Source organism: Coregonus clupeaformis, chromosome 31 (genome assembly GCF_020615455.1).
Source record: "Coregonus clupeaformis isolate EN_2021a chromosome 31, ASM2061545v1, whole genome shotgun sequence".
Classification (NCBI taxonomy): domain Eukaryota; kingdom Metazoa; phylum Chordata; class Actinopteri; order Salmoniformes; family Salmonidae; genus Coregonus; species Coregonus clupeaformis.
Window position 1 is genome coordinate 22226334 of NC_059222.1, and position 19463 is coordinate 22245796.

The 19463-nt window shown below is 40.8% G+C and overlaps 2 protein-coding genes across 2 annotated transcripts in view; one reads left to right on the forward strand and one right to left on the reverse strand.

The window, feature by feature from the left end:
* The first annotated feature begins 946 nt into the window (after positions 1–946).
* Positions 947–6851, forward strand: LOC121547283 (cyclin-dependent kinase 5 activator 1). Its single transcript, XM_041858462.2, has 2 exons — positions 947–1263; positions 3632–6851. Exon 2 carries the CDS (start codon positions 3888–3890, stop codon positions 4791–4793), a length of 906 nt encoding a protein of 301 aa, XP_041714396.1. The 5' UTR covers positions 947–1263; positions 3632–3887; the 3' UTR covers positions 4794–6851.
* A 5727-nt stretch (positions 6852–12578) lies between these two features.
* Positions 12579–19463, reverse strand: part of LOC121546993 (unconventional myosin-Id) — an 85826-nt gene continuing 78941 nt past the window's right edge. The window contains exon 21 of the mRNA XM_041858107.2: positions 12579–13288. Coding sequence (XP_041714041.2) covers positions 13132–13288 — 157 coding nt within the window. The 3' untranslated portion in view covers positions 12579–13131. The remainder of the gene's footprint in view (positions 13289–19463) is intronic.

Consider the following 19463-nt stretch of genomic DNA (forward strand, 5'->3'; position numbering starts at 1 on the left):
GAAACACCACTAACTAAACAACAGTGCTAGGTGCCTGCTCACTTGAATTAAAGGGTAACTACACAAAAAAAAAAATCAACATTTCTTAGATTTTTCCCCAGACCTCAAAAGTGGTCTCTCCTGATATGGTTTAAGCATTGTTATGGATTTAGAACATCCAATTGTGTTGCTTTTCTATTTAAAAAAAAAGTGTGACTTTGAGAGCGAAAACCTGAAAAAAATCAGAAACCTGTGAATTTCTGACAGAGCCTATTATTAGCACTTGCACAGTACAGTTTCGGTTGGCCTGACTGTGAAAGACCAATTTTAGGTCATTCAGAGTGTATGTCACTATACTCATAGAATTTTTCACACAGGGCGCCTTTCCTTTGCTGGGTGGGCCGTTTGAGAAATGTTTGGCAACATTAGAGTACACCCACCTCTCCAGGCACCACTACACCACTGGGCCTACACCATTTAATTCAAAGTGGTCTGTTCATGAAAAAGGAGATGAATGATGGCCTAGTATGGGATTTGCTGGATAGGATTTTATGGTCTTAAAAACAATGAATATACCCCTACTAGGTCTGTACAATGATAACAGTTGGACACTCTTAAAAACGACATGGTGCATCTCAAGAGATTTCATCCTGCAAAATGTCAAATAAATAAAAATACATTTTGATTTATGTGACTCATTTTGACAGCCTATATGTGATCTAAAATGTAGGTTATTGATAAATAAAAATAGCTTTCATAACTGTGGACATTTATTTATTGTCTACTTTTCTTGTGTAATTAAAACAGCTGGGCTACATGCTGAAATACATTAATTGTTTTTCAAGAAATGGATTTGAGTATTGAGTGCATTGTGCAGCGTTGTTGTGATTGGAGTTGCAAATTACAGCGCCCGACCACTGCCTTTCTCCCTTTTTACACCAGGGAGCCAGTGGGAGCGCACAGCAACCCTTGAAACCGCATCTCGCGGTGAGGACCAATAGCACATCTTCATATCAGCATCCATTCCACAGTTGCCTACCATCGGCTGCGCACCAGAGACTGGCGATACCCAGAATATGTCAAGGCGTGCGGATGCTCTTGCTTGATTAATGCCTTTTCTTTCCTTGGATTGTACGGTGTTATGCTTTTTTCTGCATTTTCCAAGATGGTTTATGAGGTTTCCCCTTGATGTGTACAATATCAAATGAATTGGCTGCTACTGTTGAGGAAGCCATCACTGCAGTGCCATTATTTTTTCATTTACTGGAGGACAAATATCACACTGTAAGTAATGAATGTATAATTGGTCTAATATTGTATCCTATTTCGAAGGATAACCTACTTAATTATAAATGGTAAACATCAAAATGTGAGAATAGGCGACATCACCTGGGAAAATAGGCTAAACTGCTAGATTTGTAGGTATCCTATATTTCTTTGCATGAGGCTGCTCATATGCACCATAATGAGGAGTCAGGTCAAAAGGGTTTGTTGGAATTCCATATTACTCAGCGTCGCTTTTGCGGCTTTATTAGGACGCGGACGCTCGATTTCAGAACCATGGACAGCAGCCGATGTAGCCTACACAACCACATATAACAGCCTTGAAACCAACGCTTGAAGTTAGACAAACTGTCTTTATCTTTCAATTAACAAGTAAAATAGCAAAACATATTTGGTATTTTCTGACAAATCGACTAGCCTGCTTGAAATCAACTTAAAATCTTTGAGTTGCAATCACTTTTTTTGCTGTTATGGTTATGGCTTAATCTTATCTCGTAAACATTTTTCTCAACGCACATGACTCATCAGCAATATACTATTATTATTAGGCTAGCCAATAGATACAAAAGTTATGAAACAATAATTGCTTTAAATTCTGATTATATCTTACAAACATCGTTTTAAAGTCTCGATGATTTCATAGGCTATAGCAAAGGCGACCTTCACATAAAGGTGTTTACATTTCAGGCTTCCATTTTAAAAAGAAGGTACTGCTGTATGATCATGGATACATCAATCATTCGTTAGGCTTCAATCGAATTAAAGCATGTTCATGTATAATTCAAGAGGAATTGGATGTGTAGATTGGGCGGCTGATTGATTTTTGTTAAAGGTATAGAGGCCCTTCTGATGTTTTTACTTTGGATTACCATGCGGATAGTCAACAAGCAAGCAGTGTAGTTGTTAATCCAGCTTGTTGTCATTTGCTGTCTGATTTGCTGAGTGCTTTGAGGCACCATAACATTCCCTAGTATAGGCCTAGATTCACCCGTCTGTTTTTCATTTACCAAGTCAAAACAACACAGCTAATTAGACCATTCAAATTGGATCACCGAGCACTTGTCGATAGACTCTACTGTGTACACCATGGGTATTTCACCGAGGGCCCGCTTCCCCCTAAGGGTCATATTGTTTTTATGAATATCTCTATCAACAATAGAATAAACTAATTTTGAATTACATACCTACAGTAGAAAATAGTAAAATATCTTATTTCTAATGATGTCAACTTAATTTCTCAAATCCTAATATTGAGCAAATTACACTCACTGGAGTATCTGACATAGGCTTTGAAAAAACACCAGCGATTAAGCTTCCAGTGCCAGAGGTGTCATGGGGGGCACAAGGGCACATGCCCCCTCAGATTTGTCCTGTTTTTAAAATGTTCAGATGTTAAATTAATTACTAAACTAAATTACTAGAATTAGGCATAATTATTATGGCTCTAGATTGCAGGAAAAAGCTGTTTCAGGTGTTTAAAAAAAATCTAAATTCTCCAACCACCCTGACTCCATCCTCAGCTACTTTGTGCTCCCTCTAAAATAATTGGTGCATGATGTCCCTGAGTGCAGCAATTGCACTGGTAAGCTTTCTTGATTTGGACATACATTTTGCCAACACATGGCTAACCTTTGTTTACAGCTGTTCTTAGCGAAAATGTGTTTGGAGTTACCTTTCTAGCTAATAGGCTATGTTAAAGTTTACACTTCCTCTTCCAATTGTAATGTGGGGACATCAAAATAATGAAAATCTATCTACCAAATCTATTCATTTTAAAAAGTTGATTACTTCTCCTTGCCATTATCATTTAATGATAAGACAAGACGTGATTATATATTTTTTGCTAACATATTATGGTGGTCCCTGGGTTGCCGGTTTGCCTGGGAGGGGGTTCCAGGGCAAGAAAAGGTTGAAGACCCCTTGTGTAGACATTTATGAAAGCATATCTGAATGTTATGGAAATTCCTGTGAATTATTAGAGCCAACCAAGATATCTCAACGCAATAGCCTTCACAGCATCGCTTTTATGACATGCTCCTTTATAAGGACGACACAGACACTTGATTTCAGGACCTTGGACAGCAGCCGACGTACACAACCATAACAGATTGCAGCCAAACAATGCTTGCAGCCAAATAATCCATCTTTATCTTCAATTAGCAAGGACATATTGAAATATCTTTGTGATATTAATTATAAATTCAAAAATGCAATCACAACCAAGATAGGACTCTCTCATTCTCAACATCAAATACATTTTATATTGCTCACATTTATGAGCACACAATGAAAGTGGTAAAATGTAGCTAATAGCTACTGAAGCCATGCATTTAATTTAGCTAATATTGAACCATTTTGTTTTCCACAGGCACTATTGACCCAGCTGAGAAGGAGAGCCAAGTGCACAGAGAGAATCTGCTTAGATCAACTCCTGATCCATCCAGCACGTACCTTCCTATCAGGACCTACCGTGGCATTAGATGCCTGAGAGTAACTGACGCTTGTAGCCAGGGTCTCCAAGCTCAGAAGCATTGAGATCCTCAGGACCTCCCCTCCATTCTCTCTGGTCGGTCATCCACTAACCCAGAGAGGCTAACTCCCCTGGATTTTGCTACTCAGTCACCATGGGAACCGTGCTGTCTCTCTCGCCCAGCTACAGGAAGGCGGCCCTCTTCGAAGATGGGCCAGCCACAGTGGGCCACTACACGGCCATTCAGAACAGCAAGAACGCCAAAGACAAGAACCTGAAGCGTCACTCGCTCATCAATGTTCTGCCATGGAAGCGGATCGTGGCTGTGTCGGCCAAGAAAAAAAGCTCCAAGAAGGTGCAGCCCAACGCCACATACCAGAACAATGTGACCCATCTCAACAACGAGAACCTGAAGAAGTCTCAGTCCTGTGCCAACCTGTCCACTTTCACACAGGACCAGAGCACCCCTGCCCTCGTCAAGAGCTCCAACGCCGCCTCGTCAGTCAAGAAGGCCCCACTGACCAACTCTAATACAGCCCCAGGTACGCCCAAGAGGGTGATCGTCCAGGCCTCCACCAGCGAGCTCCTGCGCTGCCTGGGTGAGTTCCTGTGCCGGCGCTGCTACAGACTGAAGCACCTGCCCCCCACTGACCCGGTGCTGTGGCTGCGGAGCGTGGACCGCTCGCTGCTCCTTCAGGGTTGGCAAGATCAGGGGTTCATCACCCCGGCCAACGTGGTGTTTGTCTACATGTTGTGCCGCGACGTGGTCTCCTCCGAGGTGGCCAACGAGCACGAGTTGCAGGCCGTGCTGCTCACCTGCCTCTACCTGTCCTACTCATACATGGGCAATGAAATCTCCTACCCGCTCAAGCCCTTCCTGGTGGAGAGCTCCAAGGAGACCTTCTGGGACCGCTGCCTGTCCATCATCAACCTGATGAGCGCTAAGATGCTCCAGATCAACTCGGACCCGCACTATTTCACTCAGGTGTTTGCCGACCTGAAGAGCGAAAGCCAGAAGGAGGAGGAGAGGAGCCGCTTGCTCATCGGTCTGGACCGGTGAGGGGCCCGGGGCTCAGGGGAGGAGAGGGAAACCAGGGGAGGGGAGGGAAACCAGGAGAGGGGAGGGGCCTACTCCAGTCTGGTATTTCAAAATGGGGGGAGGGGGATTGGTTGAGGGAGTAGGAAGAGGGGAGTGGGGAAGTTTTGGGGAGTGGGGAAGATTCATTTTTAGGGTTAATTTGGCTCAGATATTCCCCAAAAGTTTTAGATTATAAGCATGTTTGAGAGCTAACAGTACAACAGTTCACTGAAAGAGGGGCATAGGAATGCAGTTTGATGAAAAAAACTAAAACATTTTATGGTAAAAATCCTATTTATCTCAAGTTTTCTTAAGACCAAACTAATATTTTTCGAAGGAAAGAGAATTGCATTTTCACTTCACTTTTGACACCTAAACAAAAATGCCAGACTCGGGTACATCCTCTGCTTACGTACATATATAAATACATTGAAAAATACAAAACCGACAATGAAAAAACAAACAATAGAAAAGGAACACAAATCTACAGCTATGAATGTGGAAAGGACTGAGGCTGCAGCACCCTACCAGCCACCTGCTGTTTGTTCTGACTGTCTGAGATGCACTGCCTACCACGGGATGGTAAAGGGCCCTTGCGTGACTGGGCTAGTGTTCACATCAACAGACAAGCTGCAACGCTGGCTCTTTAGACTGTGAAGTGAAAACCCATGTACCCCCACTGCAAGGAAGGATATGGACTGGACAGTTCTGCTGCAGTGCAAACAGTATCTGATCTGAATGGAAAAGTGGGGGCACCGATGCTGGATTCATGTTGTTGTGGGTTTATTGTTTGTGACTTGGCGAGAGGGGTTTGGTGGAGAAAGATTGTTTCAGAAGGACTTGACAACAGGCCTGAATTGCATTGTGGGATTTTTCTTTACAACAAGACAATAGGACATGAGGAAATACAACATAAGACACAAGGCTTGATGGTCACACTACGTGTTAAGAAAGACATACTTTACTTTCATCTCAGAAAAAAAATTAATGGATGTTTTACTCTTCAAAGGCTCAAGCCCAGGGTGGTTTATTTATTGATTTTCTTAAAGGCTTTTTATTTTTACTTAAAAATAATAAACTAATGCACGTGTGCCATGCAATTTTTCTTGAATTTCTGAGTACAATAATTAATTTACTTATTTCCATTTGATCTGTAATTAAACCAGCTGCATCTGCATTAGAGAATGCTGTGAGAAAAGTGAAAACTAGTTTATTTAGCTATGCTTGCTAAAATAGGCTATTTGTTTACCAAGGAATAATTTTGTATTTTTGTCTAAAGGTTCTGTCTAAAAACACTTTGGAATGAAGGTTCATATTCTGCTACAAGACATTCAGCTTTAACAAATGTTTAACTAGTGCCATATCTTTGATGAAAATCCTGTAGGTCTGAAAACACATTGAAAGATGTCCAAATGTTGAGTAATTGGATGAATTTTCATCTAATAACTAATTGAAACTTAATTTATTGTAATGTATTTGTTATTTTAGCACATCCCTTGTAATCAAAAGATCATGAATGAATGATACATTGGTCTGTTTAAAATAACCGGATATGAAAGAATGGGTTTTGTGAGTAACTGGTGAGTTTATCTTTGGTGGGAATGAAGATCGATGGTTGTTGCAAATTAATGTTGCAGAGAATAAGCTATAGATTGACCCTAGATTAAAAACCAATAAAAAGTCTGACCATCGCCAAAGTAACTACCACATCAGAGAGACCTTGAGTAAAGACAAAGACCCTACAACCCTAGACAGAGAGCAAGCTCCACATATCAACAAGACAATATAACCATCAGCCAATGGCAGGGCATTTCACTCAAAACCACTAAGTGGCACATCAGAGAAAATGACAGGTAGCCTCCCCTGGAATAATCTCTCAATGCCAATATTAATCAAATCTAAGACAACAATTTATTCAGCTGGGGAGGAGATGAGATTAGGTTATATCCATGTTGACCTCCATGGAGATAATCAGGTTTTGAATCAGCTGAAGACACTCTGAGAAATGGATGAGCATAGAGGGCAATAGGAACACCATGACAACCATGACTACATCTACATGAGAGCAAATGGAGCAGTTAAGATACATGGCTATCATTTGCATTGAAGAATTGTAAAGGCTAGAAACTGGTAGAACTGATAGCACCTCCATCTCCAATAACTAATAAGATAAAGGGAGGTGGTAGGTTTTTCTGTCAACCACTGCTACAGTATATGTTGTAAGAGATAAGTAGAATTGAATCCACAGTTTAACAGGAATAAGTTGTCAATAGTATACATAGACTAAACTGGACCTTGGGAAAAAAAAATCAAAAAAATCAAAATAATAATAATAAATACAAGAGAATAAAACCAAGAGTATATGCCCGCTTTTTATCATCTCAACAGTGAGAAATTATGCATGCTTTCTTTCATAATTGTTTCTCAAATTTCTTCTGGAAATGCAAAATGTTTGACAGTCATATTCAGACAATACTTTTTATTTTAATTGTATGTCTTTTCCATGCCGGAAAAAGGCTATTCTCTTCTCTCATGTGATGAAGGTTGTTCTTAGGGACTGTTGGTTGATATATGATCATCTCTCTCCTCTGCTGTATCAGTTGGAGTCAAAGAGAAAAATGAATGGTGCAAATGGACACGTGTTGTGGAGCATTGTAGAGCAGTACCGTGGCATTGTTCCTTGTCATGGGGAGATTAAATGCAATGGGAAATGGGTTGTTGTGTGTTGTGTAGTGTAATAGGGGGGGCCAAGCACTTTGGACAGGCACTGCTCTGGGGAAAAGGCAGGGCATTGGGGTCAAAGGTTTAAAGCAGGGGAATCTTGACCCTCTCGCTGTCCTCTCGCCCCAACTCACTAAAATGTGCCATTTTTTTCAATTGTGTCACTGAGTAGTTGTTTGAAAAATACTTGAAAAACCTTACAAAAAAGAGAGAGAAAAAATACGTGATAGTTAGAACATTTCTGTTGACTTCTTTTTCTGTATCTTGTTGTGTACTTTGTAGAACAAAAAAGAAACAGTGTTAAAGAACTTCAAAAAGGCATTTCAATGACTGCATGTGTGGTGAGTGTGAAATTGAGCGTGTGTGTGAGAGAGTTTATTTGTACAGAAGATTGTGTGAATTTTGTTTTCTTATGACCAATAGGAAGTGGAAAAAGAGGATACTCTACACTGATAGGCTACTAGTTATTTTGAAAAAGCCTTTGCTGTAATTGAACCTTTTTCAGTTTGTTTCTGCTTACTTTAATTTATTTTTGTACTGTGATGGAAAATAAAATGCACTGATTGTTCATGATACACAAATGAGTGGTCTCCATCTGCAGTTGAACCCTTCAGTGATATAATCACATACTTGTTACTATCCGTTTACTAGACCCCACAATACACCCAAGTCTATGGCCCATATATCATTTAAGAGTTGCCTGGGTTATGAATTTAAAACAGACTAATCCGTGGAATTAAATCCATAAAATAATAATTTGAAGATTAAAATGGCATATCTCCCCAATTTAGAGGAGAATCCAGCTAGTTACATACTGTAAGATTATGAGACATAAATAATACATTATTTTTGAATCATAGTATCATAAAGTCAATGGCCATTTAATCTGCCTCCATTTGACTTCCATTGGCGATGGGGTAAATCAAAGACAATATAATCAGAGTATGAAAGATAACGCAACTGCTGACTCTTAGTCATCCTCCAACTCCAACCTGCTCTCCCACACCTCCCACCCACTTTAGTCCATCAGACGGCTAGTGATGCTTCTGTTGAGATAGCTCTCATTGACAGGGAGTGCGAAGTGGTGATGCCGTCATCGTGACCTGACTACAGGTCCTGGGAAACAGCTGCTAGGTTAGCAGGTGGATTAGTGTGGTTTGGCTCCTCCATATTACCAACATCACACAGACAACACAACAGCTGGGAGAAGGAGAAAACATCACAGACTAGCCTACATACCAGCAGACCTTGATGAACCATGTGCTTTCCTGGTTGAAAACACAAATTCACACACACACACACACACACATACAAGACTAGGTGAGCAATATCAAATGTCCTATGTCAACGAAAGATTAAGTCATTCCACTGGAGCAAATACATTTATTAATCAAATGATTAAATCAAATAACTATCACTGTGGGTCCTTGTATATTTAACCCTAACCCTTCAGATTTGGTCCAAACACTTTCTCTCATTCATTATCAATATTGATATATATATTACATAAATGTGCAAAATATTAAATTAGGCAAATTGTTTGATCAGCAAATGTATCTATATATTCATCTATATATATGGTGTATTGAATATATTGAAGGAAATTAGAATATAAATGTATATACTCATTACAGAAACCCTGAACGTTACCGCCCCCTAGGTTACAAAAATGTTCCAACTATGTTATAACATGTTATCAACCTTCACCAATTCTCAATTTGCAGATATCTTTGCAGTACAATTAAAAAAATTGCTGAGAATTGGGTACACATTTTACATTTGTAATCAAAATGGTTACCAACAGAAGACAGAAGAAACTCAATGAAATGTCATAGACTGGGTTCCCTTTTCTGAAGGCACTAGAGTGATATCCGGCTAGGAAAAAAACAAACAATCAAGGGGATTTACCGTACTGTAGGTTAAGCTTTGGATAAGAAAAGTCAAGCCCAACACAAACCAAGGAGGGACAAGGATTCAGCGGACACAATACCTTCTAGACACAGTCACAGATCACAAACTGAAAGGTAAAGCTGAAAGAATGTGATGGCACAGGTAACCTATTTTCACCTTGACTACTTTTTCCCATTTGTACCGGATGTAAAGTAGATAATTCAATATATGAATAGTCTCCATGCTGCAGCCCAGAGTGACAGTGAACCATTAGAATCCTTACTCAGCTAAAGAACCACACGTTTGTCCCAGTCTTATTTATGTAGTAGTGAGGAAAGTGGGCATCTCATCTAGCTCTGTGTCTTCACTGATGCACTCTTTCTCCCTCTCCTCCTCTTTCTCCCTCTCTCCTCCGGGGCACAGGGGGGTTCAGAGTAAACTCCTCATCGGCCCTGCAGTGGCAGTCTACCCACCCGGGCAGAGCGCCCAGAGCGAGGGAGGAGATAGAGCGATAGAGATAGGAGAGAGAATAGAGGGGAGGAGAGGAGGCAGCCAAGCTGGGCTTTTGTTCTCAGACAAAAGTATCCTTCCCTACAAGACAGGCAGTTCAGGAGAAAGGAGTGAGAGAAACCTATTTCAGTGGGATGTGACAGACAGACAGTCAGAGGATATGGGGGAGAGCTATAATAAGCAAGTCTTACAGGCAGCCCTGAGGACTAGCCACATATTAAACACCTGCCATTAGAGATACTACCCACAATACAATACATAGCCTACAACTTTCCCCCAATAGAGGGACGTTTTCCAGCAGGTTGCAGCCATTTTCTGGTCTAAAGTGCCTTATCAAGCAACAGAACAAGGTCATCATATGCCATAGCTGCAAGGTAAAGGAAGATTTATTTAGTTGAGATGAGAGATACGCTAATTAACTAATTACGTACCGATTTTCGGCAGCAATTCTGAAACTGATTGGAGATAACTTTTTCAAACTGAAAATAATGCCAACTGACAGAGATACAGTGCCTAGTGAAAGTCTACACACACCTTGCACAGTCTTCACATTTTGCTGCCTTAAAATAAAATAAAAAAAGTAATTAAATTTGTTTTTTTCCCTACTGATTTACACAACCTACTGCACATTTCCAAAGTCAAAGAAAAATTATAGAAAATCTTCTGAATAAATACAAATAAAACACAAAAATGTCTTGATTGCGTATATCTTCCCATCCTTTGTGTAAGAACCTTTGGCAGCTATTACAGCTGTAAAACATTTTAAATAAGACTCAACTTCACACAACTCTTAGGGCAACATATATCTATTGTTTTTGTCAACCTAGTCTCTGATCTTCAAGCCGATTTAAGTCATGACAGACTGGATCATTCAGGAACACTCAACACCTATTGGAAAGCTATTCTGGTGTGTATTTGGCATTAACATTTATTTAATTGTCCCGCTTAAAAACATTGTCCTCTAACTTTTTATCTGGGCTTTGTTCCTTTCATATTTATTTTCATCCTGACAAACTCCCCAGTCCCTGCCGGTGACAAGCATACCCATAACATGATGCTACATCTGTACAGTATATGCATAGAGATAAGGTTTTAAATTAAATATATTTTAATGCTCCTCTCAGAGCATGTCGTGACGTTCAGGTTCAGGATATGCTCAACACATCCCACTCAACACCCTGTGACAAGTTACTTAAGAACGACACACTTCTCATCTGTGCCTCTGACACTGTTCCATTATTAATGTACACAGGACAACATTATCTCCCATTCTTGTTCCGAAATACAAAAGGAATGGAAAATGTGTGTATGTAGGACTGGCTGTGGTCTATCTGTAGTCTAAAACAAGGGTTGTGTTAAACATCTTTCCATCAAATATCCATTTTAGATACAAATAAATAATGAAAACATACAGTGCCTTCATAAAGTATTCACACCCCTACACTTTTCCACATTTTGTTGTGTTACAGCCTGAATTTAAAATGGATTTCATTTAGATTTTGTGTCACTGACCTACACACAATACCCCATAATGTCAAAATGGAATTAAAAATGAAAAGCTCAAATGTCTTAAGTCAATAAGTATTAAACCCCTTTGTTATGGCAAACATAAATAAGTTCAGGAGTAAAATTGTGCTTAACAAGTCACATAATAATTTGCATGGACTCATTCTGTGTGCAAAAATAATGTTGACATTGAATATCCCTTTGAGCATGGTGAAGTTATTAATTACACTTTGGATGGTTTATCAATACACCCAGTCACTACAAAGGTACAGGCGTCCTTCCTAACTTAGTTGCTGGAGAGGAAGGACACCGCTCAAGGATTTCACCATGAGGCCAATGGTGACTTTAAAACATTTTTAATGGCTCTGATACAACATTGTAGTTACTCCACAATACTAACCTAAATGACAGAGCGAAAAGAAGGAAGCCTGTACAGAATAAAAATATTCCAATAAGGCACTATTGTAAAACTGCAAAATATGTGGCAAAGAAATAACCTTTATGTCCTGAATACAAAGCATTATTATTAGGGCAAATCCAACACATCACTGAGTACCACTCTCCATATTTATGCTTGTCATCAGCAAGAACTAGGGAGTTTTTTAGGATAAAAAGAAACAGAATAAAGCTACGCACAGGCAAAATCCTACAGGAAATCCTGGTTCAGTCTGCTTTCCAACAGACACTTGGAGACAAATTCACCTTTCAGGAGGACAATAACCTAAAACACAAGGCCATACACTGGAGTTGCTTACCAAGACGACATTGAATGTTTCTAAGTGGCCTAGTTACAGTTTTGACTTAAATCAGCTTTACAATCTATGGCAAGACTTGAAAATGGCTGTCTAGCAATGATCAACAACCAACTTGACAGAGCTTGAAGAATTTTTTAAAGAATAATGTGCAAATGTTGCACAATCCAGGTGTGCAAAGCTCTTAGAAACTTACCAAGAAAGACTCACAGCTGTAATCACTGCCAAAGGTGATTCTAACACGTATTGACTCAGGGGTGTGAATCCTTATGTAAATGAGATATTTCTGTATTTAATTTTCTATATATTTGCAAAAAGTTAAAAAAATTTCATTATGGGGGTATTGTGTGTAGATGGGTGAGAAAACAAATCAATTTAATCCATTTTTGAATTCAGGCTGTAACACAACAAAATGTGGAATATGTCAAATGGTATGAATACTTTCTGAAGGCACTGTAGCCGTGAGAATGTACATTTCTTAACAAGATATTCTACTCAAATGAAATGCCGGATAATGTGATACTAATCATAATATACTAAAGCTAGTGTAACATAAAATGATCGACGCCCCAACAAAACAGCTCAGTCGTACATGCTAACTCAACTTGATATCGAAAAGTGAGAGAAAAAGATAAACTCTTTGGTGAATTAATATTGTGCATGTGTGGGAGTCTGTCTAATTAACTAAAACCATTTGCATGTATTAATCATATTTGATGTCCTATTGAAAAACATTGAGTTACGTAAAATAAATATCTATTCAAAGTTACAAATTTGGCATGGCTTTCATTCTGAGAGTTCAATCCTCCCATGTATCATATCATACCATCTAGTTCACAAATGAGCTCTATACAAACAGAGTTATGCTTCACATAGTCCTCATTTGACACCTCATCGTCACTTGTCCTTGTCACAGACCGAGTGGCCCCCGAGTGGCCCTTTTAGTTTCCAGGCACTGCCAGGATATAACCGGAGCGGCTCTTGGTGAAGTCTGGCTGCGATTGGTTGATCTTGGGCTCCACAATGACAGTGCACTTCCTGCCATTCATACTGCACTGGATAGGACTGGAGATATTCACCTGCAGCTTCCTCTTCTCACTGCAGAGAGCGAGAAAAATAAAAAAAACTTGTTAAGCATGTATCGTACATAGCTTACAGCTGTTACATCAATATTAACAGAGAGAGAGAGAAAGTATGGTGTATGATATGTGGTTGTTCAAAAGGCTAAAGGCCTTTTTTACACCAAAAACATTGATATGGTTCACCTTCAATTGACTGTGCATCCTTCAGTGTTGTGGATATGCGTCATCATAATATGGAAAAGACCTAAAGCAAACTTGATGCTAATGGGCATAGATATAGACTATAGAGCATTGTAGCCTATACCCCAGGAATGATCCATGTGCCTGTCCGATTGGCTTTTAGCACTTGTCACATCTAGTTAGGGGTTTTCTGTCTCAACGGCCATTTTGCACTATTCCCTCTTTAAGAGGATCAATGAGGCAAATCAAATATTTGTTAAGGAATACAAACGTATTTGTGAGGGAGTCAGGGTGTGAGAGTCTGCAAAAAAAGTGTGTGTTTTAAAGTGTGTGTTTAAGAGACATACAGTGCATTCGGAAAGTATTCAGACCGCTTGACTTTTTCCATATTTGTTACGTTACAGCTTTATTCTAAAATTGATTAAATAAAAAATTATACTCATCAATCTACACACAATACCCCATAATGACAAAGCGAAACAGGTTTTTAGAAATGTTTGCAAATGTATAAAAAAATAATAAACAGAAATATCTTTACATAAGATTTCAGACCCTTTGCTATGAGACTCGAAATTGAGCTCAGGTGCATCCTGTTTCAATTGATAATCCTTGAGATGTTTCTACAACTTGATTAGAGTCCACCTGTGGTAAATTCAATTGATTGGACATGATTTGGAAAGGCACACACTTGTCTATATAAGATCCCACAGTTAACAGTGCATGTCAGAGCAAAAACCAAGCCATGAGGTCAAAGGAATTGTCCATAGAGCTCCGAGACAGGATTGTGTTGAGGCACAGATCTGGGAAAGGGTACCAAAAAATTATGCAAAAAATTCCCCAAGAACACAATTCTTAAATGGAAGAAGTTTGGAACCACCAAGTTCTTCCTAGAGCTGGCCGCCCAACCAAACTGAGCAATCGGGGGAGAAGGGCCTTGGTCAGGGAGGTGACAAAGAACCCGATGGTCACTCTGACAGAGCTCCAGAGTTCCTGTTAGATGAATTTGTATTTTAAGAATAATGACTAAAGGATTTCACCCCAAATACAGTATAAATGTGTGAACGGTGTTAAGAGTTATAATGTAGTGTCAACCCACTAACAGAGGGGGAGGAGTTAGAAACTGCTGAGAAAGCATTCCAGGGTGAAGGGGACTGAGAAGCTGTGAAAAGGTGGGCGGAGCAAAGTGCCTTTGTGTGTCAAGGGATATAAAAGCTGTATGTATGTTTTTTGGCGCCAGAGCTCTCCATGAATAAAAATACAGATCATTCTTGCTGGTTGTGGACCTTGAATCATTTATGATTAAAACCAGAGCCTTACAACCCCTGGTAATGATTCAAGCTTAGGTTGAATTAGAGATAGAAATTCTCATGACAGTTCCTCTGTGGAGATGGGAGAACCTTCCAGAAGGACAACCATCTCTGCAGCACTCCACCAATCAGGCCTTTAAGATAGAGTGGTCAGACGGAAGCCACTCCTCAGTAAGGCACATGACAGCCCGCTTGGAGTTTGCCAAAAGGCACCTAAAGGACTCTCAGACCATGAGAAACAAGATTCTCTGGTCTGATGAAACCAAGATTGAAATCTTTGGCCTGAATGACAAGTGTCACGTCTGGAGGAAACCTGGCGCCATCCCTACGGTGAAGCATGGTGGTGGCAGCATCATGCTGTGGGGATGTTTCTCAGCGGCAGGGACTGTGAGACTAGTCAGGATCGAGGGAAATATGAACAGAGCAATGTACAGAGAGACCCTTGATGAAAACCTGCTCCAGAGCGCTCAGGACCTCAGACTGGGGCGAAGATTCACCTTCCAACAATGCCCTAAGCACACAGCCAAGACAACGCAGGAGTGGCTTCGGGACAAGTCTCTGACTGTCTTTGAGTGGCCCAGCCAGAGCCCGGACTTTAACCCGATCGAACATCGCTGGAGAGACCTGAAAATAGCTGTGCAGCGATGCTCCCCATCCAACCTGACAGAGCTTGAGAGGATCTGCAGAGAAGAATGGGAGAAACTCCCCAAATACAGGTGTGCCAAGCTTGTAGCGTCATACCCAAGAAGACTCTAGGCTGTATTCGCTGCCAAAGGTGCTTCAACAAAGTACTGAGTAAAGGGTCTGAATACTTATGTAAATGTGATATTTCAGTGTGTATTTTTTATACATTTGCTAAAATTTCTAAAAACCTGTTTTTGCTTTGTCATTATGGGGTATTGTGTGTAGATTGATGAGGAAAGAAAACAATTGAATCTATTTTAGAATAAGGCTGTAACGTAACAAAATGTGGAAAAAGTCAAGGGGACTGAATACTTTCCAAATGCACTGTAGCTAGAGCCACAGTGGTAGAGAGAGAACTACAGCACATTGAAAAAGAGGGAGAGAGAAACGCTTGCCAACATAATCCACCTCTCATCCTGACACCATTTCTCCCTGGCACTGTTAACGACGGCCGCTCGCACCGTTTGTCAAAAAACATAATTAATGAAAACACCCTTGGTGATTCGCGGAAACGTCCGGAGCCAAACATCCACTCAGCCAGAGGAGCTAAATCCAGAGAAATGAATCAGCGCGACCTTGACACCGTCTAGTTACGCAACAAAGCCTCAAAAGCAACAACAATCACCTCAAACTACCCATGCCAGACTTCTGCGTCTGCATTATACATACAGTACTGTAGCCCAGCGATGAGGGCTGCAGCGGTGCAGGGGTACCATGGCAACCATGTGAACCTCTCCATCTGTCATGGCCGCCACTGCCAGCCAATAGGACGGCAGCTCTGATAAATGTCTCTCTTGCCTGGGCGTGTCTCTGGTGCTTTCACCACCTCTCCATCTGTCTGTCTGTCTGTCTGTCTGTCTGTCTGTCTGTCTGTCTGTCTGTCTGTCTGTCTGTCTGTCTGTCTGTCTGTCTGTCTGTCTGTCTGTCTGTCTGTCTGTCTGTCTGTCTGTCTGTCTGTCTGTCTCAGAGGATAGCATGGCAAGCATAGCCACGGGTCTGCTATCAGCTCACTTGAAGGGCAAGCAGGTTTAAGCTTACAAATACACATAGTATGCACAGACAGACGTTGTACATAGAATATACAGACAATACAGACTTGTCTCCCGAGTGGCGCAGTGGTCTAAGGCACTGCATCGCAGTGCTAGCTGTGCCACTAGAGATCCTGGTTTGAATCCAGGCTCTGTCGTAGCCGGCCGCGACCGGGAGACCAATGGGGCGGCGCACAATTGGCCCGGCGTCGTCCAGGGTAGGGGAGGGAATGGCCGGCAGGGATGTAGCTCAGTTGGTAGAGCATGGCGTTTGCAACGCCAGGGTTGTGGGTTCGATTCCCAGTATGAAAAATAAAAAAAATAATGTATGCACTCACTAACTGTAAGTCGCTCTGGATAAGAGCGTCTGCTAAAATGACAAAAAAAAAATGTAACAATGTATTGGACACCTTTATATGTGGTAAATACTAAGAAACGCTTAAAAAATGTAAAATCCCTGTGATTCTGGTACATGAAAATGCTGTGAAAAAAGAAACAGTCATTTGTGGACTTCACATCAATGAGTACGGTTACATGCACCGAATAATGCGATTATTGTGGAAATTCAGATTAATATAATAGTTTGATTAAAACCTTTACATGATTAGCAAGAAGAATGATTTCCCTAATAATCCTGTTTACATGGACACATCTAAAATCAGGTTACCTGATGGCACTCTGATGAATGCAGAAAAACGCCAATCAAAATAAATATTCTACCACAGCGAACATGTTATTTTTGGGAAGCATATTTGATTCTGTGTTTGGACATAAAGTGTGAAAACTACTTCTAAGACGCATACATTCAGTTGTTCCAAACACACTTCACTCGCGCTAAGAGGGAGGCTCGCTCGGCTGGTGCTAGCACATGCTCAGATCAAATACACCACTAGAACGCTGATTAAGGTGTTTACATATCCTAATAATTTGAAAGATTGCACAGAAAGCCAGGTGTTTTAATCAGGGTATGCATACTTCGATTTTGAGATAAGATTAAGATAAGCAGAGTAAGTTGTTTATATGATTATTGCATTATCTGCCTACTGCCATAATCGGTTTAATATCAAATTATTAGGATAGAGGAGGAGGAAGAGGATAGAGAGGTAGGGAATCGACATGGCAACCTATCTGCATCCAGGCAACACCATTGACTCATCCATTTAAGAGTATTTTTGTCTTGGAGCCAAGCTCTCCTGTCTCCTGCAAAATATATGAGAAATTCCCATACTTAAGATAATACAGGTAAAGTCACTCAGCAAAGCCACCATGACTTGCAGAAGACTCTGGACTTGTGCTCAAGATGAGGTGATATGCAGGTTGCATTTAGACCTCTCAACTCTTCTCTAAGAGACTTTAAAGTCCCTTTCGAAGTGATGTGAAGTATCTATCAAACTAACTAATGACAGATGTAACATAGGTTTTGTTGTAATATGATGCAAATACTGGCAGATTATTGCAAATATGGGCAATGCATGTGAATATAGTGTTTGTGGCAGAGACAGATGGCGCAATGATGAGCCAGATGATCAACAAGAGCGCAGGTTCTGTGCCAAGAGCATTGCATGCCCACAGTGCACGTGCACACACACTCACACACACACACAACCCAGAGCCTGAGGGAGGGTCTCCACAGGGTTCTGTTTATGTGGATGGGAGAGGGAGATGAGCTCCCACTGCTTGTCTGTCAGATCTCTGCCCATGCTTTCCTTAACAGCAGTTCTAAAATAAAACCCGCCAGCCTCCTCTGATAAATACTGAGATTGTGTGTGTGTGTGTGTGTGTGTGTGTGTATATATGTGGACAGTATGTTCAGGTGTTTCTGCCTGTTACTACTGTGTGAGGGGGAGGGGCTGAGGTTAGGAGAGTGTAGAGACGGACCAATGGTCCATTCATCATGTCTGATAGATAGCCAACTCCCCTCCCAAATTCAACACACATGTCTTGCGGCCAATCCCATCTTCCACAACATGAGCAAACAAAACCCCCCCAAGGAAGAGAGAGAGGATGAGACAGTAGATGATATACAGAAGAAGGGGGAGGAGGAGAGAAGGTTCTATGGACCACTGGCTGCAAAGAATTATACCTTCCCTAAGTTCCTTCTATTTCTTCACAGACATGTCTCTTCCTGACTTTTCTGCCAAAAAAAATCCTATGTCATTTATATTAAACCTGAAGACTAGACTGTAAACCACATACAATACAACACCAGGAGGCAAAGAACCCTCCCAAGGTAAAACCTGCTCAAATGTAGCAACTCCTACCCTTCAAAACCACCCTAATCCCAGGCTATTATCATCACAGAAGCCGGCCTTCGCCTCCAATATTTATTAAGCTGTGAGAGTGCGGCAAATCCGGCTGCGGATATCTTCCTTTTTCCTCTCCTCCTTTCTGTCACTTTCTCCCTTTCTCATTTTATTTTATGAAAAGAAGAGCTATATACTCTAACTGGGGAGATTACTAAGTAGGTCATCTAAAAATGTCGGGGAAAACGGCTTAGCAGCAAAAAGTATATTGATCAAAGACATTCCCCCTGAATTTAGCAAGGAGAGGAGGAAGAACAAAATCAATCTGAGGGAGAGAAAGAGGGAGAGAGAAAGATAGAGAAAGAAGGAGAGAGAGGAGAGAGAGAGAGAGAGAGAGAGAGAGAGAAAGAGAGACACACACACACACACACACACACACAGAACAGCCAGTAGTGGAGCCGTGCAGTGCGACTGCCAAGGAGAGCGTTGCTCAAAGCCAAAAGCCTCCATACTGTAGCCTAGCTCAGTTCAGTGCCTTATGTACTGTAGCAGTGGAGAGAGGGGTGGGTCAAAAGGACTGGACAGTAATACTAGAATAATAATAGTAGAGAGAATGATTTATTTCAGCTTTTATTTCTTTCATCACATTCCCAGTGGGTCAGAAGTTTACATACACTCAATTAGTATTTGGTAGCATTGCCTTTAAATTGTTTAACTTGGGTCAAACGTTTCAGGTAGCCTTCCACAAG